Consider the following 21,798-nt stretch of genomic DNA (forward strand, 5'->3'; position numbering starts at 1 on the left):
GTGAAAAACTGCAACACTCCCTGCACATCTGTACAGTTTGTCTATTACCTTTCTGCTGCGCCTTCCTTCATTATTCTTTACCGGTTCCTTCCTTTCAGAGCTTTTTACTCTTTTAAAATTTTCGTCCTTCAGCTCTTCACTATATCTGGATTTCTTTTCCTTTTTCTTTCCCTCTATTTCTCTCAGATCAAAACATCTCTTGATTTTCACTTACCACCGTGACGGGTGAGTGTTTGAGCAGATGTGTGTGTGTGTGTGTGTGCGTGCGTGTGTGCGTGTGTGTGTGTGTGTGTGTGTGGGTGAGTGTGTTTGTGTCTAATGCCTCTGCCAGCTGTGCACAGAGCGCTCCTGTCCTGCCATCTTGAGAAATGAGAGGAAGCATTTTACAAGCCATGTGATTGGACTTCCATAACTTGACTCATGCTGTACATCCGCATGTACAGCTGAATTCAGGCGTATACTGTCTAAAAAATATTGCACCATCTCATTTAGAAAAAGGGGAAGATCCAACCACTTGGAACATGGTTTAAATAAAAACTGATTCTGAATTCTATTTCAGATGGAGTCCTCAACTCGAGTGTATACATTACAGATTCCTGTTAGCATCACCACCCTTTCAGTGGCAGTGTGCCTTCAGTCTGCGGACCAGGTTGAATATGTCTTCTTCTACGTCCTCAGATAAACCACAGCAGTGGTTGGCAACTGGCTGCCTGTGGCCGATACTATCTGTCCCACCGGATCATTCTGATGATATGATTATTTTTATTTCACCATAGCGAATTGGCAGAGACATTCACGGGAGTCGTGGGTGCTGATCTCCGCCATTCATGGAATTACTTCCTCTTTAGCAGTTTTTCTTTAAAGTCATCGCACAATGTTGTTTTTGAAGCTGGACTGTAGAGTTTTTATTTTGAAAAATTCTGAACTTGGGTCTGAAGATCGGGTAGATTGCTTCACAGACCTCTGAAATAGCCGACATGCAACGTATGAAAAATAACAGCAGTTAAGTAAATCATTCAAACTTATTTGTAAACCACACATCTCTGCACACAACGTGGAGCACACAAACAACAAAACGTGACAATATATTGTAGAACTGTTTGAGGAGGACTCACTAATGACAAGGAATAATTCTGAAGTAGCTCCACAGGTCAAGAGAGCAAAACATTCCACGCAGGCAGGTTTAGAACAAGCACTATTCTAATACTAATCCTGTATCATTTGATACATGATGGTAAATGGACTGTATTTTTTTTTGTCTTAATGACCACTCAAAGCCTTTTAACATAAATTGAATTTATTATCACGGACACTGCGTCATGCAGAGCCCGAAAATGAAACACCTTCCTCTGATAAGTTTCGCCACAGCTGCCCTCCTGGATAACAACCATTACAATTATTAGTACAAGCTCCTCAACAAAATTACATGACTTTTCATTTAAAATGTGCAAAAATGTTAAAACCAAAATGTGAAAGCTGTAAGGTGTGCGTGGAAGCATTAATCCAAAAGTTTTTGATGAAAAGAAAAAGAAGGATGGAAACTGGACAGAGAGAGAGAAAGCAGAAACGGTGAGTAGAAACGGCTGCATGTGATGTGAGAAACAAACGAAAAAACGCAGAGGGGGAATATAAATTCATCGGTTATATCACTGTCATTCTGCATTTATCTCACGCATTCTCTCTATTCTATTCCTGCCAGATGCGTGTTAGGGAAGGGTCCTCCCAACAGGAAGAGAGGATTTATTTCCCTTGTTGCCCGGCGCTGGTAGTAGTGGCTCAGGCAAGTATTTATTTTGGGTGGGTCATCTCCTCCTAATAAAACCCAGCAGGCTGTAAAGTCCATGGAGAGGTGGAGATGTCAGAAACAATCGGTTTGGGTGGATTTCTTAAAAATACCAACAAAGGAAATGAAAGGAAAACATTTGATCTGCGCACACTAAAGCAGCTTCCAGAAATGCCAAAATGCAGAATGTCCGAGGGAACCGATGTGAGAACACAGCAGGAGATCCCGGTGTGAGTGTGTGGCTTTGTTGATGAAGTTTCTAACACACGACAGACGTAAAAAAAAGAAGAAAACAAATATCTCAGGATGAAAAAGCGGAGCCATACACGTAGAAGATACAGACGCCGGTGTCGATGTGTTGTTCATGTGTGAAAGGCAAACTCCAGAGAAAGTCCAGACCCTACTCTGCAGACATCCTCTATAGGTCATGTCTGAAAACGGCTTTAAAGGTTCAGTGTGTAGAATTTAGTGACATCTAGTGGTGAAATTGTGTGTTGCAGCTGATTACCCCTCCCCTTCCTGTTGTAACCTTCAGTTGTACTAAATGTAAAGGTTCAATTTTAGGGTAAAGAAAACAAAAATTCGTACAATTTAGGTGAAACAGACCAGTGAAAACATCACAAGGATTATTTTATATACAATTTCTGCCAATAGATCCCTTTCACCTAAATCTTGCACACTGAACCTTTAATCGCAGTCATGACTGTTCTCTTTTTCGGTTCATCAATAGTGGAACAAGCTGCCAATTGCTATAAAAGAGCAGGGAGGTCCCACAATATCTTTAAGAACCTCTTGAGGACTCAAGTCTCCTGAGAGCGCCTCCTAACACCTTCAACAGATAACATGTCTGACTGGCACTTTGTGTTGCACTTTTCTACTTGATCCTAAGCTTTTAGTTCCGACTTCGACCTCTTCTACTTCACGTAATCTTCCGTGATGTCTGTCACTTTTGCTGTGAGCGTAGTGAGACAAATACCCTTTTAGTATAAAAACAGGAAATAATTATTGAGGTTTTTACTTGTTATCCTGTCTTCGTCCATCATTGTGCTTTACTGTGTGTGCTTGATTGTGTGTCAGTGCTCTTATTCTTCCTTCATCCTGTCGCTGCACATTGAGCCTTTGCAGTTGCTTGAAAACAGACAGTATGTGCAATTCTTTGTGTGGCAAATGTGTGTGTTTGTGGGTCTATGTCCTGGGGCGGTTTGAAGTCACATTTGGTCCAGAGTTTTATGGATTTGTCATGTGTTGTACATTGTGAATCAACCTACCCCCAGCCTGTGTGTGCATGTGCGTGTGCATGTGCATATATGAGGGAGACAAAGAGAATAGCAGAAAAAAAAGAATGTAGCCAAAATTCACTAGAATGAAGATGGGGACTTTCGGGAAAGTTGCGTCAGTGTCATTTGTGCTTTTCTACACACTTCTCTGGGCTGCAGTCTAGACTGTATGAACACATATTTCATAAACATAAACACAATCCTAAATCACACCCTCAGCCAAAGGGGAAGAACACATCTAACACAAGCTTTACAGTTTGTCAAGTGAATAAAGCAACAGAAACGCATACTAAAAGAATCTGGACACCCAGACATTCCAGCTTCATGAGTTTGCTACCATTCAGACACAAGAGCATTAGTAAGGCCCATAAGAAATGTTGGGGCGCTTTTTGTTCACACCCAAACAAGCTCCTTTCACACTGGGGAGAGCCTCAAAGTTTGAGGACACGTGGTTAGTGGTATGTGAAGTTCTTACTCGCTCAGATACTCTGGGCTGTCAGGTGCTATACATATAAACCTGCCTTTCCCTGCTCATATGTTAATAATACACAGTCGGTCCCTCTGGCTCTGTGCACTGAGAGCCTCCCTCTCCTCTGGCAGCGAGCCATGACAATGGTCAAGGGCTTAGTGGAGATCAAAAACTCACTTTAACCAGAGAAGACAAACCAAAGCTCAATTAACCCTGTGTACATAACCATCAGCTGACTGCAATCACCCCACAAGGGATTCTCAGCAGGAAGACAGATCCAGATTGGATTAACACCCTCTTCTCTTCTCTTCTCCTCTCCTCTCCTCTCCTCTCCTCTCCTCTCCTCTCCTCTCCTCTCCTCCTTCCAGCTCGGGTCCTCGACCAGAGGTGTGGGAGTCTGAGGGTTCTGTGAAGTATCTCAGCTGTTCCTAGGTTACAACCCTGAGTGCTGTAATAACCACCAGCACCACTGTTGCCTTCACTTTCCACATCTTCTCTAGCTCCTCTTTCAGCCCTTGGTATTTTTCGAGCTTCTTGTGTTACTTCCTCTTGGTTGTTGCTGTCGCTGGGGATCCTTACATGTATCACCACTGCCCTCTTATGCTGTTTGTCAACCACCAGGATGGTTAGCCATCACCATTTCCTCGGTCTGAGTCTGGAAGTCCCACGGGATCTTAGCTCAGTCATCCTCACATCATCACTTGGGGACATCTTCCTGGTGCACTATGGAATTATAGTGGCTCTAACGGCCTCCCTCCATCCTGTTAGAGTACAGTCTCAGAGTGCTGGAGTTTGGGATGATACTCTCTATGAATTTGGAGGCAATTCTTTACCACGACATCAGTTGCTTCCTCTCCTCACTTGCCCAGATTATGTATGGGTTGATGGCTATAAACATGAATGAGGTCACCAGTTTACACAACTCTGCTCCATAAATTAAACAAATACATTTGTTAATTTTGCTTGAGTGAATAAATGAAACAAACTGGAAACAAGTATTGAGATGGGTTTAATCATTTATTGTTTATCTGCTCCCAACTTTTGGTCTTCAGATGACCACAAATCCAAGAAGGCTGCAGTCTCCCGATCGACTGAACAGACCAAAGGACCAGCTGCAGACTCAAATGCTTATTCAGAGCATGAAGCGAGTGCTGCATAGTAATTACTGTCACTGTTAGTTTATGTTTGGCTTTTATATGTTGGTTCTTCTGTAAATGAAAGAGCTAACATGGAGTATGCTGATAGGTTTCTCCTCTTATATTCTCTCTCTCTCTCTTCAACCAAAACTAAATACGGCAGCAGGTCCACTGAGGACCGCTGTTGTGGTGCACTGAATTTCTGTTGGCTCAAACTCTGGATGCTTTCTATGTAGACAAAATTTCCTCCCTCTTGCGCAAAACTTTTTTAGGGTTTGGTTTAACCAGCCAAAGCACTGGAAGAGATCCAGGGTGCACATGTCTCGCTGTAGTTGGACATTCTGTATGAACATGATCTGAACTTCGTTTCTCCATCACGTTAAACCTTGAAATAAACATAATCTGTTGAGTCTTTAACATGGGGCAGCTTTTTTCCCCTGCATGCTAATGTCTTCCAATTTTCTTTGCACAGCAACTCTTAGTCACCACTCTGTTACAGATCCTGTGGTTTGCAACAAACAGATCCACACCAACACATAATCAATAAAGAAAAAATGCTGAAAAAAAGAGTTAGAAACAAAATTAGATGAAAAAGTGGTTCCTGTAGCGGTAAGGGTGGTGCAAAACATTGTCAAGTGGAGCAACACAACAGAAGCGGAGTCATCATGTCACGATAATGGTTTTATGACTATGATGCTGGAGGGACTGGAAGGCCAATAGCTCGGGGGTTTGGCATGTGACTGAACAGTGATGGGTGGGACCTTCTAATTTAATGAATGAGTAAGGGATGAAACATAATCGTGTTGGTTCTGGACAGGGACATTTGAGTATGTTGGGTGGAGTGGGTTGTACCATCTGTCATTTTTAAGAGTTGGAGATAATCAACCCATATTAAACTGAGAATTATACCAATGTTGTTTCTACTCTTCTCTGCACGTGGTCCGTCTAGACTTCAATCACTTGGTTTCATTATTCCCAACGTTTTACACACAGCTGTCTTTCACACCACTTCCTCACTTGATTTCTGATTTAACTATCCAACACAAACATGAAGCATAAGTTCACTTTCAAACAAATCAATATGGCAGCAGCAAATACCAGATGACAGCACTTAAAAACTGTTTTCCCTGCAGGAATAAAGAAGGACACAGACTGACTGGTCTTCTCCACAGCTCGGCTGCTGGCTGCATAACTTCCTCAACGTGACTCAGGACTTCCATAGGTTTGAGCCCATCCGTATCCAAAGAATAGCACCATTTTGCAATTCCAACACAACATATTTTGCATGACCTTTATAATGTGGAGTCTTAATGGAGTAGCAATGTTTTATATTATGTAAATTTCCGTTTTGCTTCCTACACATTATTTGCTTCTCCTAGGTTCAGCCATTTCCTCTGTTCAAATTCTTGTTTCAAATCTCTCTACCATTACACTCTCGCATCATCAAAACCCTCAACATAACAATTTCTAATTTTGAAACCTTCAACACCGAAATGACAAATTGAGTCTTGACATCTCTCTCCAACTGACCCCTGAGTTATTCTGATTGTAAAAACTGTTCATCTTAAACCACACTGATGTGACCTAACATGTGTCTGCAGTGACCACTTGTGATCAGATCTCACTTTCCTGCTCTACATGCAAATAAACATGTACAGCTTTTTTGTTCATAGCCACCAAACCATATTGTTGCCAGTGTGTCTGTGTGTTCAAGCATGTACTTAGAGCTGAGAAAGATGTTAATACCAGGTCTAAACAGGGCCTCAGAGATCAGCTGGTGAATGTAGTGCAGCATCTAGCAGCTGGGGTCAGATATTTTTCTCAGGAGTTGGTGGAACATTGATCTACACAAATAAATATATTAAGCAGATTTCGCAATCTATTTTTTATATATCACTGACAAAAAATAACTTATTTGAATTGTAAGCAACATTACATAGTGCAAAGTTGACTTTACAACTCGTGATCTAATGTGTCAAATGTCTCTCTCTCTCTCTCTCTCTCTCTCTCTCTCTCTCTCTCTCTCTCTCTCTCTCTCTCTGTGTGCCCCTCCCTTCACTCTAAATTAAATGGTCATTATTACTTGATAAACTTCAACATTAAAGTAGAGCTTACAAGTTAATGCACCAACAATGGTGTTCTTACAACATGAGTATGATTGTATACTGTTTCAATACAAGTTCAAAACCAGTGCTTTTGCATGTTGTGGGATTACTGCTTTGCTTTAACTACTGTTGAATTGAATACTTCTTCCATACTCATACACACTCATAGAGCATATGTAACAGTAGTAATGTGGAGGCACTGGAAACTATTTTCAAATGTGGCCCTGATTAATGATTACCGATCACAACCCAAAGGCAAATACATGCACACACACATCTGTGCACACACTCAGTCCTGGGAGCAGAAACTCCTCAGGAACATTCATCTGTTTAAAGATATTATTTAGAATAAGTCTCCTCAAGTGGCTGGAAGATAGAAGAAACAATATTTACTGTAACTGCTTACACTCGTTCTGTGGAACTTTGTTCTTAAGTGCTGATCCGCAAAGTCCACAAAGAGGAAGAGACAAACACTATTTGTTCTTTTTGTATACATGTGGACAGAGTCTACATCCATTGTGTCTGTGGCCAGAGCACTTTAAACTAATTCATAATTGAGAACCACAAGCCAGAGGCAAACACACCCACACCCACACACCCACACACCCACCCACACCCACACACCCACGCACCTGCATAGGGCTCGTGATTGTAATTTATTAAATCAACACACAGCTGTTGTGTAGACTCATCCTTTTCACATTTCTCCTCTGAAGACAACCACACTAACACGCAGAGCCTCCGCTCACAGCACGTTATTAATGTGGGACTTTGTCTACGTTGTGGTTCACTTTGCAGTTGCGGCGAAGTTCAGCTGTCTGTGGGAACGGTGCCAGCAGCTGCAAGCACTGTTTGAATACTTCACCAGAACATTTAGGAACTTTACTGTCTGCCATCTGAATCTGTTTGGGTCTGATGCCATCACTCAAAGTGACATCAAGTGCACTTACAAGTACCACACAAGCACCACCACACACAGTTTCAACTTTCATCTGGGTTTTGATCATGTTTGGAGTATTTACATGAAAACGGAGAACTGTAATTATTCAGCTCCCAATGTTGAAAGAAAATCATCTTGGTTTCGTTAGAGGGCCAAACTGGTTTGTTACCACTTGAGAGAAAAACATAAATATTTTCCATAGTTTTGTCGTTACGATTACAAAAACAACATCCAAGTTAAAATAAATGACACATCCAGTCACTGTCTGTCATTTCTCTGTTACCTCTGTACCTAAGGATGAACCCACATTTGTCTGGGCTGCAGGATGTTTGAAAATAAAAAGTTATATCTAATAGGAGACCCTCTTTTAAAGGACTTAGCAGTTGATGAAACAAACAATGTCAGGTATGGTTAATGTAAAAAAAAAACAACACAATCCACGCCGACTCTGAGTAACTATGATTTAGCAGTTACTTCACAAGTAAAGTAAATGTCACACAACACTTATAGTCGCAGGGTCAGTTCCCTCCAGCACTTATGTTAAAAAGCTAACTTTTGTTTATGTTGATCTCTCTCTCTCTCTCTCTCTCTCTCTCTCTCTCTCTCTCTCTCTCTCTCTCCCTGCGTGTGTTTTCACACAGAAGACATCAACAAGTATGTCAACAGAGCTTTTGGTTAAATGAGCTGAGGCTGTTGACGCTGGCTTACATTTCCTTTGGAGGATTAACTGACTGTGACATTACAGTAACACATCAGTTGTATCGATCATCAGCTGAATGATATGATCATAGGTTTAAAAGTGTAGAGCTCTCTCTCTCTCTCTCTCTCTCTCTCTCTCTCTCTCTCTCTCTCTCTCTCTCTCTCTCTCTCTCTCTCCCACCCTGCGTGTGTTTCCTTGTTAGAAATGCGATCGTAATAGGGTTGTGGTTTGTGGGTTTTGGCAAGCAGCTGTTGTCCCCTCTTCCTGTTACTGTATAGCAGCACTTTTCTTTTAGTTGTAGGGAATACAAGACTGTGCCAGATAACTTTCACCCGTGCCACTACTATAATGGGTCAGTGTGATGTGCTAAGATAGTATCTAATAGTACGGTAACATAAAAACATGTTTAATTAGCAATTGTCTCCAGTTCGAGGCAGACCTGAAACTCTATCCTCACATTCGAACAAAAAAAACAAACTATTGATACACAATCATGGAAAAAATGATTGCGATAATGAAGTGTATTGATATTTCTGCACAGCCCTAATGGTCACAGTGTGGGTAGTGTATATGTCGTTATGTGTTACTAGTTGTCAAGACAGTGTACAATTGAGCTGTTCCCCCAAAAGTCAGATTCTACATGAGTGTTTATTTTAATCATCAGAAACTTTACAGTCTTCTTGATGTTTGCGCTTGTTTCCAAACATCCAGTCAAGGTTTCCGGTGTCAAATGATCCCCTGTCCGTCTGCCAGCCTGCATTAGTGCTGCAGAGTCTGCAGTGGTGCAGTGAAGCAGCAGATGTTCATACAGTACTCCTCTCTTCCATTGGTCCACCTTTAATGATGTCTTTGTTCAGATAAGTAGCCCACCAAGCTTGACTCTAATCCATGTGGCCCCTTCACTCCTGGACTCCCCCCTCCCCTCACACACACACACACACACACACACACACACACACACACACACACACACACACACACACACACACACACACACACCTCTGTTGCCCCTTGATGCTTTCTACTTGCTCTATCACCTCTGTCCTGCTGCTATCTCACCCTGCTCTGTCGTTCTCGTCCTGCACACATCTCTGTTTAGACTCGTTGTTGGGTCTGTCCCCATGGAAACCAATGTGGGCCCTCAGACCAACGTCTGGGCTCGCAAACATAACTTGGGAGAATGAGTGGAAATGAAGAGGAGTGAGTGAGAGAAAGAGAAAGAGAGGGGAGCAGATCCAAATACCTCTCTAGACATGGCAGTGAAAAATACGTCCGTCTGTGAAAGCAACTCCAGCTTTAATTATCTTTTAAGACACGCGTGGGGGTTCAGATTGTAGGGACAGGGAGAGAGGCCGGGAGATTCCTGCTGCACATTTATATGACTTCTTCTCCTCACAGTGAACAAACCAGGATAAACAGCAGCACACAAAGCCTGTAAAGGAGAAGAGAGGATATACAGAGATGTACGAGGGGAAGAGAGCGTGAGAGAGACATCCACGGTAAAAGAAAAATAAGGATCTGATTTCAGTATCATCCTCTGTTAGTTGAAGACGAGAGAGGCCTTAAATGAACCTGCTGTGCAGAGCAGCATGTGTTTGCCAGAGAGTGATGGAGTCCTCCACCCTGGACCAGACAAACACTGAGATCATTGTTGTTCCACAGCTCTTGCTGGGCTCCTCTGTGGTAGGTCCATGGTAGAAGTTTACAGTATTTTCCAAAGTCATTTCTACTCAATGAGATAATTCACCATGGAATTTCATGGGAGGAAGGAGAAAGATTAAAATGATGGCCGATAATGTTGATAATTGGGTTTGTTTGGCAGCGTAACAGGGATCTTCACAGTGAATGTTTTGTATCTTGGTGTATTGTGCCTCGAGGGAACCACAAATCGATGACTGTAGTTTTCGGTGGTAGGGAGGGGGAGCTGAGTCAAGTGAGCACATGTGCCAGATGACAGACACACAGAGAGGGCTGGTATATGATGGTACACCAGTCCACTGACCATCAGGGTGTGCACACACAGCACGACGGCAGTGGGAGTGAATAGATGATAAAAATCTTTAATCTTAATGTTAGCGTGTTGAATCTATCTTCTCTTTCTCTTTCTTTCACCACGTGTCTACTCCTTCTATATGTGTCATTTCAAATTAAAAGCCCTCTGCAGAGAACACATATCTCCTTAATGACCCTCGTCCTTCTTTAGTCATCATCCCCATGGATATCTTCAACTGTAGTTTACCAGAGGAACAACAAAGCTTATATTAAGGCTTATATTTGATTTTTATCACTTAATAGTATTATTTTCCATTTCATGCCCTTGTCGCGGAAAGGATTGTGCTTTGGTACAATACTTAAGGAAATGAACTTGAAGCCTTTGGTTCAGATGGATTCAGAGCTGTACAAGAAACGTTGAACAACAGCAAAGTGATGAGAAAAGAGAGTAAGTGACAGCTGGACAAAAGGAGAGTGGAACCAACGGTCAGGGGTGTAAAGGGCCTGGCCGGGGTTTCCCCAGACCTATCAAAGCATTAAAATATCTTATCCCAACTGACTAAAAGTAAAAGGGAACTTATCGGATAATGGCGCAAAAATGCCTCGCAAAACAAGGCCCCATTTGTTATCTCTGACTGTGACTCTTGCAGGTTTATGGTCTGTGTGCTCTGGGAGTTTCGGCAGATTCTAATGAAACTGGTCCTGACCAGCTGTGGATTCTGCAACAAGACGGTCATATAATCACAGCAGTGTGTTTCTTACAGGTTCAAGATTTCTGGTATCACACACTAACAAAGAGCAGTTAGGGGGAGAAGAAGAAGAAGAAGACATTGCACAATGCTGATAGAACAAGGATTTCACCACAGTTTCTCCCTAAGCGATTGATTTAACTGGAAATGTCTGAAATACAGCTATTTCAATGTCCACTCCTTCTTGCACTTGAACAAATGATGCCGCAAGTATGGCAGAAGACAAATGAATATGTTCTGAATCATGGTGCAACTTGTTTGGGCGGTTCCAAAGAGCTGATAATGTACAGTAGTGTAAAGTCAGAGGAATTCTGCCAGAGAACAAGGCTCTCACTGTGTGGCAGGGAAATATCCTCTTTATTTGCCTCTCTGTGGTTTGGAAGTATTCTGTGTCTGTCTTCCATGAAGCCAGTCGAGCAGAATGGACTAATGCAGAACAAATGAGCATGCATGTGTGCACTGTGCACGCACACTACGCCACTTATCTGGACATGCACTCTGCTGTTTAACAGATCTTATATTCAGCTGAAATGTCAAAGAGTATGAGCTGTAGGGGTCGCGTGGCAAGGGGTCAGGGTGAGGGTTCAGAGGTCAGCAGAGTGAGATGAAGCGGCTGATTGTACTGAGGGACAGTGGTGCCGAACATCAGGAATGAGTGAGTAGGCGGCGAGGCAGCGGAGAGGCCGAAAGGTCAAAGACCAGATGAGCTTGATCAACCAAGCTTTGTGCTTTCACATTGTTTCTGACACACATTTTCTCTTTCTCCTCCCACGTCCTCTTTTTTCCACACGGCCATGTTTCTTTACACACACACTTTCATGGATTAGGATCATTTCGTGACAGGTCTGAGTTCACCGCTTTTCTCTTGCAGTGGTGCGCTCTATGGTGCACATTTCATGCAGACCGATCAGAGGGGTGTGCCTGCAGGCCTCCTCTGTGGAGTTAGCTCCAGTGCCTCTCAGGTCACCTCCACTGTCAGGGCAGGAAATAACAAACAGTTTTTTCTTTTCTTCTTTCCTGTAAGACATAACTTTGTCTAGGTTGTTTTTGCTCGGGTTTATGTAATATACGTTATCTTTATCCAAAACAATGAAAAAGTCTAAATGCATTGATCTTCCCTTTGTGCATTGTCAGTATTAGCTTTCAGTACATTTCTAAATCATGCAAATTACAGTATGTTACACATGGGTGGGATATTTGTGGTATTAAAGGTAGATACAGCTGCTGTGGCTACCATGAGCCAGTGTAATGGTAGGATTAGGTTTTAGCTAACTGGTTATTACTGTTATAAACAGCTAACTATGAGCCCAGCAAGGACATAAGTGTCCATTTGACTTAAGATGTTGACTGTGATGTTCAGGTTGATTATTTGTGTTCAAAGATTTTATATGATTTAGGCTTTGATTTATAATTGTTTTTCACACTTAAACAGCATGTAAAGACTTTTCTTTAATGATTCATACGTACTGTATATGATGTATATCTCAGGAGTGTGAACCTTTTCTCAGTGGAGCCCAGGATTGTAGTGCAAAAAGGCAACAGAATGCAAAGCAAGGCAGCGTGTGTTTTCAGCCAAGGTGAAGCTGCCAATATACCGAAGATGGCCAGTGGCAGAGGTTGCACATGCAGCTGTATGGAAAACTTTGGGCCGAAGAAACAAGTGAGGGCCTGGACAAACATGAGAGAGAATCAATCATGGAGCGAGTTAAGTTTATGTTTTACAAAATTAAAGACGAGGATGTCTTTTGAACAGATTATAGAAGCATATTTGGGCTCCTCTGACTGCTGAATGGACAGTAATGAATGATGCTGAAGTCACTGAATCACAGTTATTGTTGCGGGCCTTTGGATGAGGCTCAGACTGGACTTACCAAATATATACAGGCCACATATAGCTCTAAGCGCAGTAGGACTGTAGAACGTTGAACATTACTTAAAGATTGGGACAGCAAAGTGATGAAAAAGGAGAGTAAGTGACAGCTGGACAAAAACAGAGTGGAACCAACGGTCAGGGGTGTCCTGGCCGGGGTTCCCCCAGACCTATCAAAGCAATAGAATATCTTACACTAAGCTATAATGAGAAGAAATCTTTCTTTCTGGCCCTTGAATTTGAACCTGAGGTGTGCACAGCTGCATGGAGCTGCAGTCTGGTTTCTAGTAGCACATGTATAGCGATGCGCTCTATACGTGAGCCTGGATTTTATCAATATAATTTTATGTTAAAACATGATCTTGGTGAATGAGTTCATGTTATTTATACATATCAACAATGCCCCCTACTGGCCACAGTTCTTTAACACATCTCACTGCTGCCTAAGTTTTTCCTGTACACACATTGTCTATTGGTAAATATGCCTTTCTTAGTGTCCTGCATTTATCATTGAAGAGGTCATTGCACTTCCAGTTTGTGGAATTTTTTTTTACCATTATTTTTTGATGTAAACATATTTATGTTCAGTCTTAGAATTTTTGTTTTTTGACATTCTTTACCTTCATATCTCTCCTGTTGTTCGGGCCGAGCATAGAATGGTGCCGACTGAAGTGCTCCAAACACTTTTATTGTTTGTATTGAGTGTTAAAATTAAGGTATATGCTCAATTCTATTTTTAAAAGTATTAATCATAAATAGAGGAATTAAAGAAAGACAATTTATGTTAAAGAAACCAAGTTTCTGTCTATTACTTTCTATGGGAAGAGTGAAAACTGGAGAGAAGCAAGGGTGTTACACTGTGCCACCAGGGGTCAGTCAAATTCAATTCTTCAACTGCTAAGGAACTTGTCCCATCAGGACCTGACCAAAAACAATCAGTCCTGTTAATCATTTAATCAGAGGCTCAGCTCCTATCTCTCTCTTGGTTTATTGTCATACATATACAAACACAGAACAGTTTTATTTTTTGTATTTCCGAAGCTTTATAATTGTATTCATCTTTCAACCCATTTTTGAGGACCTAAAATTGCTGTAAATCTCACAAAATGCCCGGTCTAATAATGTATTCCACTGGGTCTTGGTCTTGTTGGTCCTTAGCAGTTTTAATTTCAGTGTTTCAATGAAACAGGAAGTCATTTATAACTGCCCTGTACCTGCAGTCAGCAAACGGTGGTAAAATCTAGCTGTTGTTTACAATGAAGCACAAAGTGGAAGGCTCCATATTTTACATTCTGCAGCTGAAGGATGGCCACTTCATTATTTTTCCCTTTCTTATATATTTTAAAGTGTCACAAAAAATAGTTTGTAATAATCTGATTGGCCCCTGAAGTGCCCCTGTCTTGTTAATGCTAACAATGAATATGACAACGTGTTGAGCATTTCTATTTTCTAAGCTTTTTTGAAGAACACAATGTGCTTGAACAAGGAACAACTTTCAAAGTATGTATAATGATGCGTGGCTTTGCTCAAAGCTACAGAGCTAACAGTAAACAAGGAAAGACTTGATGTGCACCTTACTGAATCAGGGACTATGCATGAATGTTGCAAATATAATTGGTGCCTCTGTGTAAATTGTGGCTCCTTTATGGCCCCAGGTGCTTGTGCTTGTGTTGCAAATCTCCCCTCAAACTCGTGCACAAATGAATGAAAATGAATGTAATTTCCACAAATAATTCAGTTCTTAGCTTCATACATTATAAATAAATGTAGCACATTTGACAGACCTGAAAAGATGTTTTTCATTTCCTCTTGGACATTTCTGAGATGATGAGTCTCTGAGCTGAGGCCGCTCTCTGCCTCTTTGATGTCAGAGTCTCTACAATAGTGTTGTTTGTTTCTGGGGTGAAGCTTCTTAATCGGTTTTCAAGCACTGTTTACACAGCTGCTTTATTTTATCGGCTCTTCACTGGACAAGAAACTCTCAGGGCTGTCCTCGACTAAGAGTAAGATGAAAACATCTCTTTCAGTTTGAGAGATAATTTTCCAGCTCAGTGTTCACCCTGGACCAAAACCTCACGCCACAAGACCAGCTTCTTCCCGGCTGCAGTTGGCCTTATCAACAAGGCCCGGGACCCCCACCTGACTTGGACTCTTATCCCGCCCCCACGCCTCAAGTCTGTGTTACATTAATACACATTACATTGCACATTGCACATTCTCATTGCACTCCTGTTTTGCATTTTGCATTTTACTTTTTACTTAATTTTTTTATATATCTTTTATATCTTTTTATTTTATATTTGTTTTTTTCATGTGTGTAGTACTTATTGTGTTTTTATGTTTTATGTTCCTTGTATGCACCTATATACCAAGGCAAATTCCAGGTAGGTGTAAACCTACTTGGCAATAAATACTTCTGATTCTGATTCTGTACTTGAGAGTACAGAGCACTACGAATGTGGTCAGCTGGTGATGATGGATCCATTCTCCATGTCAACTTGGTGAGTTTTGTCTCCTGTCACATTGGGGTCGTTCTTGGGGAATTGTGACTTGTTCAAAGTTTTCAGTCATTGGTCATCTGCGCTCATGTGTGTTTAGTTCACGTTAACAAAAGAGCTTAACTAAATCATGTTTATAATATATTTAAAGCCTTCATTTCCCTCTGCTAATCACCTGCCATCGCCACACTCCATTTGAACAGCCCATATTTAACTCCACTTCCAGTGCTGCGAGATCCATGTTGCTACTTTTATCGCCAAAGCATAAAAAGACCAAAAATCTCCACGGGTTGAGGGAGTTAGAGAAGACAAAGTCACAGTGATGAACATCTGCAGGAACCATGTGACATATCACGTAACAATGATTGAATTGAATTGAATTTGATTTGTATAGCGCCAAATCACAACGTACATTATCTTACGGCACTAATAAGGTCGAGACTGGACAATACTACTGCAAAATCCAACAGTTCTCACAATGATGATTATCAGGCCGAACTGAGTGTTGCATTTTTGGAGCATGTGTCAGTGCTTATTCTGCTTGCAGCTTTGATAACTATTATTGTTTCTAATGGCAGGAAAAGGCTTAGGCTGTTTTTACCAGCAGTTGATAGCGGCCCCTTTATTTACTTTGTGCATTGCATTGTGGGCCAGTCGAGTAGAGTAAAAGCACCCCTAAAAGAACAAGTGGATTTATTATGCGGAGATCTTTATTCATTCTATTCACTTTTTCGTGTCTGAATGTATACAGAGCCTGCTCGGAATTCATTGTTTATACGAAACTGGGACAAATCCTGAGAGTATGTGAGGGAACCTCTGTTCTTCACACTAACATAACACCTCATAAATCTTTCACAGAGGTGGATGTATGTTCTGCTGCTTATATCAGCATGTGTTAAATGGTGGCTCTTTTCTTGTCCTGCCAGCCTGACATCCACCCATATCTGCAAGGTTTGTTCCTGAAGGGATGGAAGAAGGAAAGGGAAACATGCCGAGAGCCTTGATAAACACAAGAGGGCACCCTAAACCTTCAACAAAGGTCAGAACAGTGCGCGGGCTCATTTTTTACGAGACCTTAATAATCTGCTGCTAATAAAGAATCAAGCCATTATTTTATCCTGTCGGTTAATGAAATGCAGCTGAAGACATCATACAGCAAGGTGAAATCTTGATCAGCTAAATGAAATGTAACGTAAATCTTGATCCACATGATACACAAATGCAGGGAATCTCTTGGGGTGTTGTGCATGGCTGAAAACGTCCAATGACAGCTGGAAGTTGCCCAGTAAAACCACAGGCTGATCTGTTGGATCTGTGGGAGTTGGGGGTTCTGGGCCTTGCCAAAGCACAACCCCCGAGCTGAGGGAGAGGCTGCTCTCTCCACCCAGATACTCCCTGGATTATCAGCTCCTCAATCCTTCTCCAAACATCCACAAATATCAATTCACACACACCTCCACCAAGGCTGGAACACCCTATCTCGCCATTTTACAGAAAGTGAAGAAAAATCCTTGATGCACTCGTTTATCCAGGTCCACCCCAAAGTTGAATGGGTTCTTCCTCGGGTCATGCCACACCCTTTGCAAAATGTCACGGAGATCGGTTTCATAGTTTTTGCGTAATCCTGCTACATAACAGATGGATGAACACCAATGAAAACATAAGCTCGTTGGTGGATTTAATGAGAAGCATGAGACACGTCTAGACATTATCAGGGTATGAGGTTCAAGATCAAATTCATTTAAGTGGGGAATTAGTCCCATAAAAAGAACATTTGACAGACAGGAAATACCAAACTTCGAAAAAACACATCAATAAAAACAGAGAAAACCCTTTTCCATTAAAAATCCCTGACATAAAGGATCATCCTGTGGCCACCCTGGCCTTTTCTGCCACTTTTTACGTGTTATTGACATTAAAATTATTTTTTAAATTTATGTTATCTGCTCTGAAGGAATCTGCACCTCTGAACCACAAGACTGTGTAACTGGTGCTCAGTTGGCTGGCTTGCCTCAGGGTTTGTAAACAGGCTGCAGGGACATATTCTGGTTTCCTCCTGATCTCCCATGCAGTCTGTATGAATTGAACCAGTTTGGATTGTAGCAGTACAGAGCGGTGAAGGAACAACCGCTGGACCCACTGATAAAAGAAAGAAGGCTTTGCATCGGATTGTAAAATGTACCAAAAAATGAGCACTTGAAATATGGAACTATGATATAAAGTATTTTAAGACATGAAGGCTTTATACATGAATATATGTTCACCTCTTGTGGGTAAAGGATCAGTTGTGGCTGAGGGGGTAGAGTGTTCGTCCTCCAACTGCGGTTCAATCCTCAGTCTTCCCCATCTGCATGCCGAAGTGTCCTTGGGCAAGATACTGAACCCCTGAATGGCCCCTCATAGATGTTGAATAACCTAACTGTAAGTTGCTTTGGATAAAAGCGTCCGCCAAATGACATGTAATGTAGATAGATGGATAGATAGATAGATAGATAGATATATAATAAGATCTAAATATAAGATCAAAAATGTGTGTTTTTATTGTTTTTGTTTCTTTTATTTGAGTGTTTGAGTGTAAAGAATTGTCTTGCATATCATAATCAGATTTGCTCTCCAATATAAACTAATATAAATAAATATGTAGTAATATTGTCCATGCAGTTGTGCAGAGATGTTCACTAACTGCCTCTCCTAACGTTTCCTATCGATTATTCGATTATCTGAGCCTGTGCTGCAGAAACGTTTTTGTCCACGGGGTCAGGACTCCTCTCGAGTTTCACTGCACACATCACCTCCTTCCTCCTGAACGCGCAGAGACTTTTATTTTGAAATGAACTTTTCCCAGACGCTCGCGTGGAGCTGCGCGTTCCCGGGGGAGTAGGAGGAGGAGAAGGAGGAGAAGGAGGAGGAGGTGGAATGCTGGGTTCACCACAGTCTGCTGATCAACGTGCTCTGTGCAGCAGACAACCTGACCGAGTTTTGATCTGTGCTGCTCTCACCTGTGATACTTTGTTAACCCTCCGAGAAACTCAAAGCCGCGTCTCCTCGTCAGCTGCCGGCGGATTTTCAAACTAAAGCCGTGAGTGTCCCGCGGCTGCAGCTTCAGGACCAGCGGCTGTCCAGCGGTGTGCAGAGATGTGGCAGCGATAGATGAGCGGGTCACAGAGGCTGCAGAGGAGAGGACCATGGTAAGACTGTGCTGCATGTTGGCAGGCTGCAGAGGAGAGCACACACACACACACACACACACACACACACACACACACACACACACACACACACACACACACGGAGGGAAAGTTTGGTTTGAGTTATAGATGCTGAGTAAGCAGATACCAGCTGTGAAGACACTGCAGCTCCAGTCTTCTCTCTGCCTTACTGTTGTCTGCTCATGCACCAGAACCAGACATTTATCACGGGTCAGCTCATTTGATGTTCTTCTTCTTCTTCTTCTTCTTAATGATATTAGTACAACCTGCCTGAGACTATATGGAAGCCCATTTCCGCCACTGAAAGAAAACATGAGAGAAAACTCAGCCTTGAGTTGAATGCATGGAGTAAAAAGTCATAATTTGAGGTAAAAAGTTTTATGTGATCATTATGGCTTTTTCGTAATTCATATGTCACAAGTCAGCCATAGCAGTACTGCATGTTAACCAAAACTGCAAAAGGTGGCCTGAATTAGTTTCGTGCTACTTGGGCCACATTCACCATTCACCACATGGGCCACTTTAGGTTCACATCCAGATCACACCTTGCCTAGAGCACCGCATGTTTGCCAAAAAAAGCCCACATATGTTTTGGTATCTTTAGGCCGCATTTACTATTTTACAAGTGGGCAACTTTAGGCTCACATCACAAGCCGACCAGAAGTGCTGCAACATTGCCTGAAGTGGCCCACATCTGTATGCTGTCTGGGGTGGTTCCTAACTTGGGCAGGACCCCCAAAGCCAAATATACACCACAGTGAAAGTGTTTACAGTAACTGGAAGTATTGTGTGTTACTGAAGCTGAACTCGATGCAGATGTTCATGGAGCGTTTTTGTCTGGGATGTCAATATTGTGCTGGTTTTCTCTGTTTGAAATCACTTGACATTGAGAATGTTTAGGTTTTGGACAGTTGGTTGGACAAAATAGACACTGTGAAGGGGAAGGGAAAGAGAACTGGACAACTTGATTGCAGATGAAGTTGTAATGAAAATAACTTTTGTTGCAAACTTAGTCTATAATTTATTCTTTCTATGCAGCATAATGGAATGAAATACATTCCCCCCATTACTGCACTGCTCCATATGATACAGTAGTAGTGCAATGATACAATATAAATGAATCACTGTAGCCTATATTCAGCTGCTTGTGAAGAGGTGAGCTTTGAGAATATCTTGGTTGGCAAGTCCAAACACTGTTCTCCAATCTGCTGCTGGGTGATCGTCCGTCTTTCATGCAGTCCCCACAGTCTCACATTTCAAATTGGTTCCATATGCAGAGCAGACAGGCTCCTGGTTTGATCTGTCACATGGAGGGAAACTCTCCGGCCACTCTTCTCTTCTCTTCTCTTCTCTTCTCTTCTCTTCTCTTCTCTTCTCTTCTCTTCTACCTTTCCCTTTCAGTTACCTCTGTTGCAAACAAACAGTGCAGTCTTGCTCAGATCTCAGGTCAAACTGCTGCTGTTCTTCAGCTTTGGTGGCCACATTGGAATTATCTGCTGGACACGTAAAACCCTCCGAAGCCAATAGTCAGTCTTTGTATGTTAAGCACCAGGGACCGCTGCCCTGCTGCCGCTCAGTGTGTTCTCAGCTGTGCTCTCTTGATCCTTTGTTCCACGTCTGTGTCTGTGTGTGTGGGAGCAAAAGAGAAATAGAGGGCAGACGTGCTTTAACTGACTGAGTTTATATCAGCTGAGCTTATCCACACACACTCCCTCACATTTTGAAAACGAGAGCAGTGTGGTTTGGGGCTCCAGGGTGAGTCAACCAGCTTCCACTTTTGTCTTTCTCTGTGTCTCTTGTGTCTTTCCCGCTCTCTTAAAAACACCACAAATATGTCTGACTAGGTGACTCAAGGACCCAGAGATCCACTCATACCACTATTCAATAGAACTATCTTTTTTAATAGTTCTGCCATGCTAACTTTGTTTCTTAGAGTGTTGGTGGCACTGTATATCAGTAATGGCTCAACTGTTACTTTACTTTTCACTATTTAGAATTTGTTATTGTTGTGAATTCTAAATCTGTCAATGTCCCAGTGTCTAAGATTAAATGTCTCAGAATAACCAATAATAATTTATTATGACTAATAATGAATAATGTTGGATCAGTGTTTCTCACCTTCTTAATAACTCATTTTGTGGTAATGTATACAAAATAATAAGTATTCAAACACTGATTTACATGCTAATTTCCATGGCAACGGTCAAAAAATCCAGGTCAGCCCTAATTGATAACCCTAATGATGCTCAGTTCCATTAAGTGTTTCACAATACTGTGATGCTGGCTGACATGAATGGAACACAGCCCTTCTCAAGCATCTCAATCAGACTTCAGTCACAGTCATTTGAAACTGTGAACAAAGACTTTCCTCTGCTGTAAGTCAAACACTCAACTCCCACAACAAAATCTTGTTCTGCTACTTACACTAGCTAACGGTTAATGATGGTAAATGTATCTATATGACCCTTAGTCATCGAACATATTCAAACATTTACAGGAAGAAACAAAGATTATGGTTTTGATATAAATGTCTTTTTGAAAAGATATATGTAATGAAAATCTAAATTCAAGGTTGGACCTTGGAAAATGTATTTTCATTTCACCGTGTCGTCAATACAGAACTAGTCAACATGTCTCGCCCTTTTTCTAAAGCTACAAGTAGGAGCCTCTGCTCCTACTTGGGTGAAGGTCAAGGGTCACATAGCTGATGGGCAGCTGAGCTCACACTAGTGCTAGCGAGCTTCTCCACTGGCTCAGAACACCTTCTTACTGTATCAGTCATGTGTCATTTAATTTTTACTTTCAAGGCTACAGAAGAGACGCCTGCAGCAGAAGACTGTCTGAGGCTTTTTGAATGTGGCTTCGTGAAGTGAAAACCAACTGGACAGAGAATAATAATAGAATCAAATTAGCCGAATGTGACTTCAGGAGCACTTTGCGTCCCGCTCAACCAATTACAGCTCAGAGAGGGACCCCGCTCATATCTGCTGCTCGTCTCTGTGAGGAGGTGAGTACCTTTCAAGTGTGAGAGAGTAAGACAGGCGGGGGTGGGGACAAGATAGAGAGGGAC

At 41.9% G+C, this 21,798-nt stretch overlaps 1 protein-coding gene across 1 annotated transcript in view; it reads left to right on the forward strand.

Annotated features, from left to right (window-relative positions):
- The first annotated feature begins 18,386 nt into the window (after positions 1-18,386).
- gask1a (golgi associated kinase 1A) overlaps positions 18,387-21,798 on the forward strand; it is a 31,913-nt gene continuing 28,501 nt past the window's right edge. The window contains exon 1 of the mRNA XM_034611817.1: positions 18,387-18,707. Coding sequence (XP_034467708.1) covers positions 18,705-18,707 — 3 coding nt within the window. The 5' untranslated portion in view covers positions 18,387-18,704. The remainder of the gene's footprint in view (positions 18,708-21,798) is intronic.

This window comes from Hippoglossus hippoglossus, chromosome 16, assembly GCF_009819705.1.
Source record: "Hippoglossus hippoglossus isolate fHipHip1 chromosome 16, fHipHip1.pri, whole genome shotgun sequence".
In the NCBI taxonomy this organism is placed as follows: domain Eukaryota; kingdom Metazoa; phylum Chordata; class Actinopteri; order Pleuronectiformes; family Pleuronectidae; genus Hippoglossus; species Hippoglossus hippoglossus.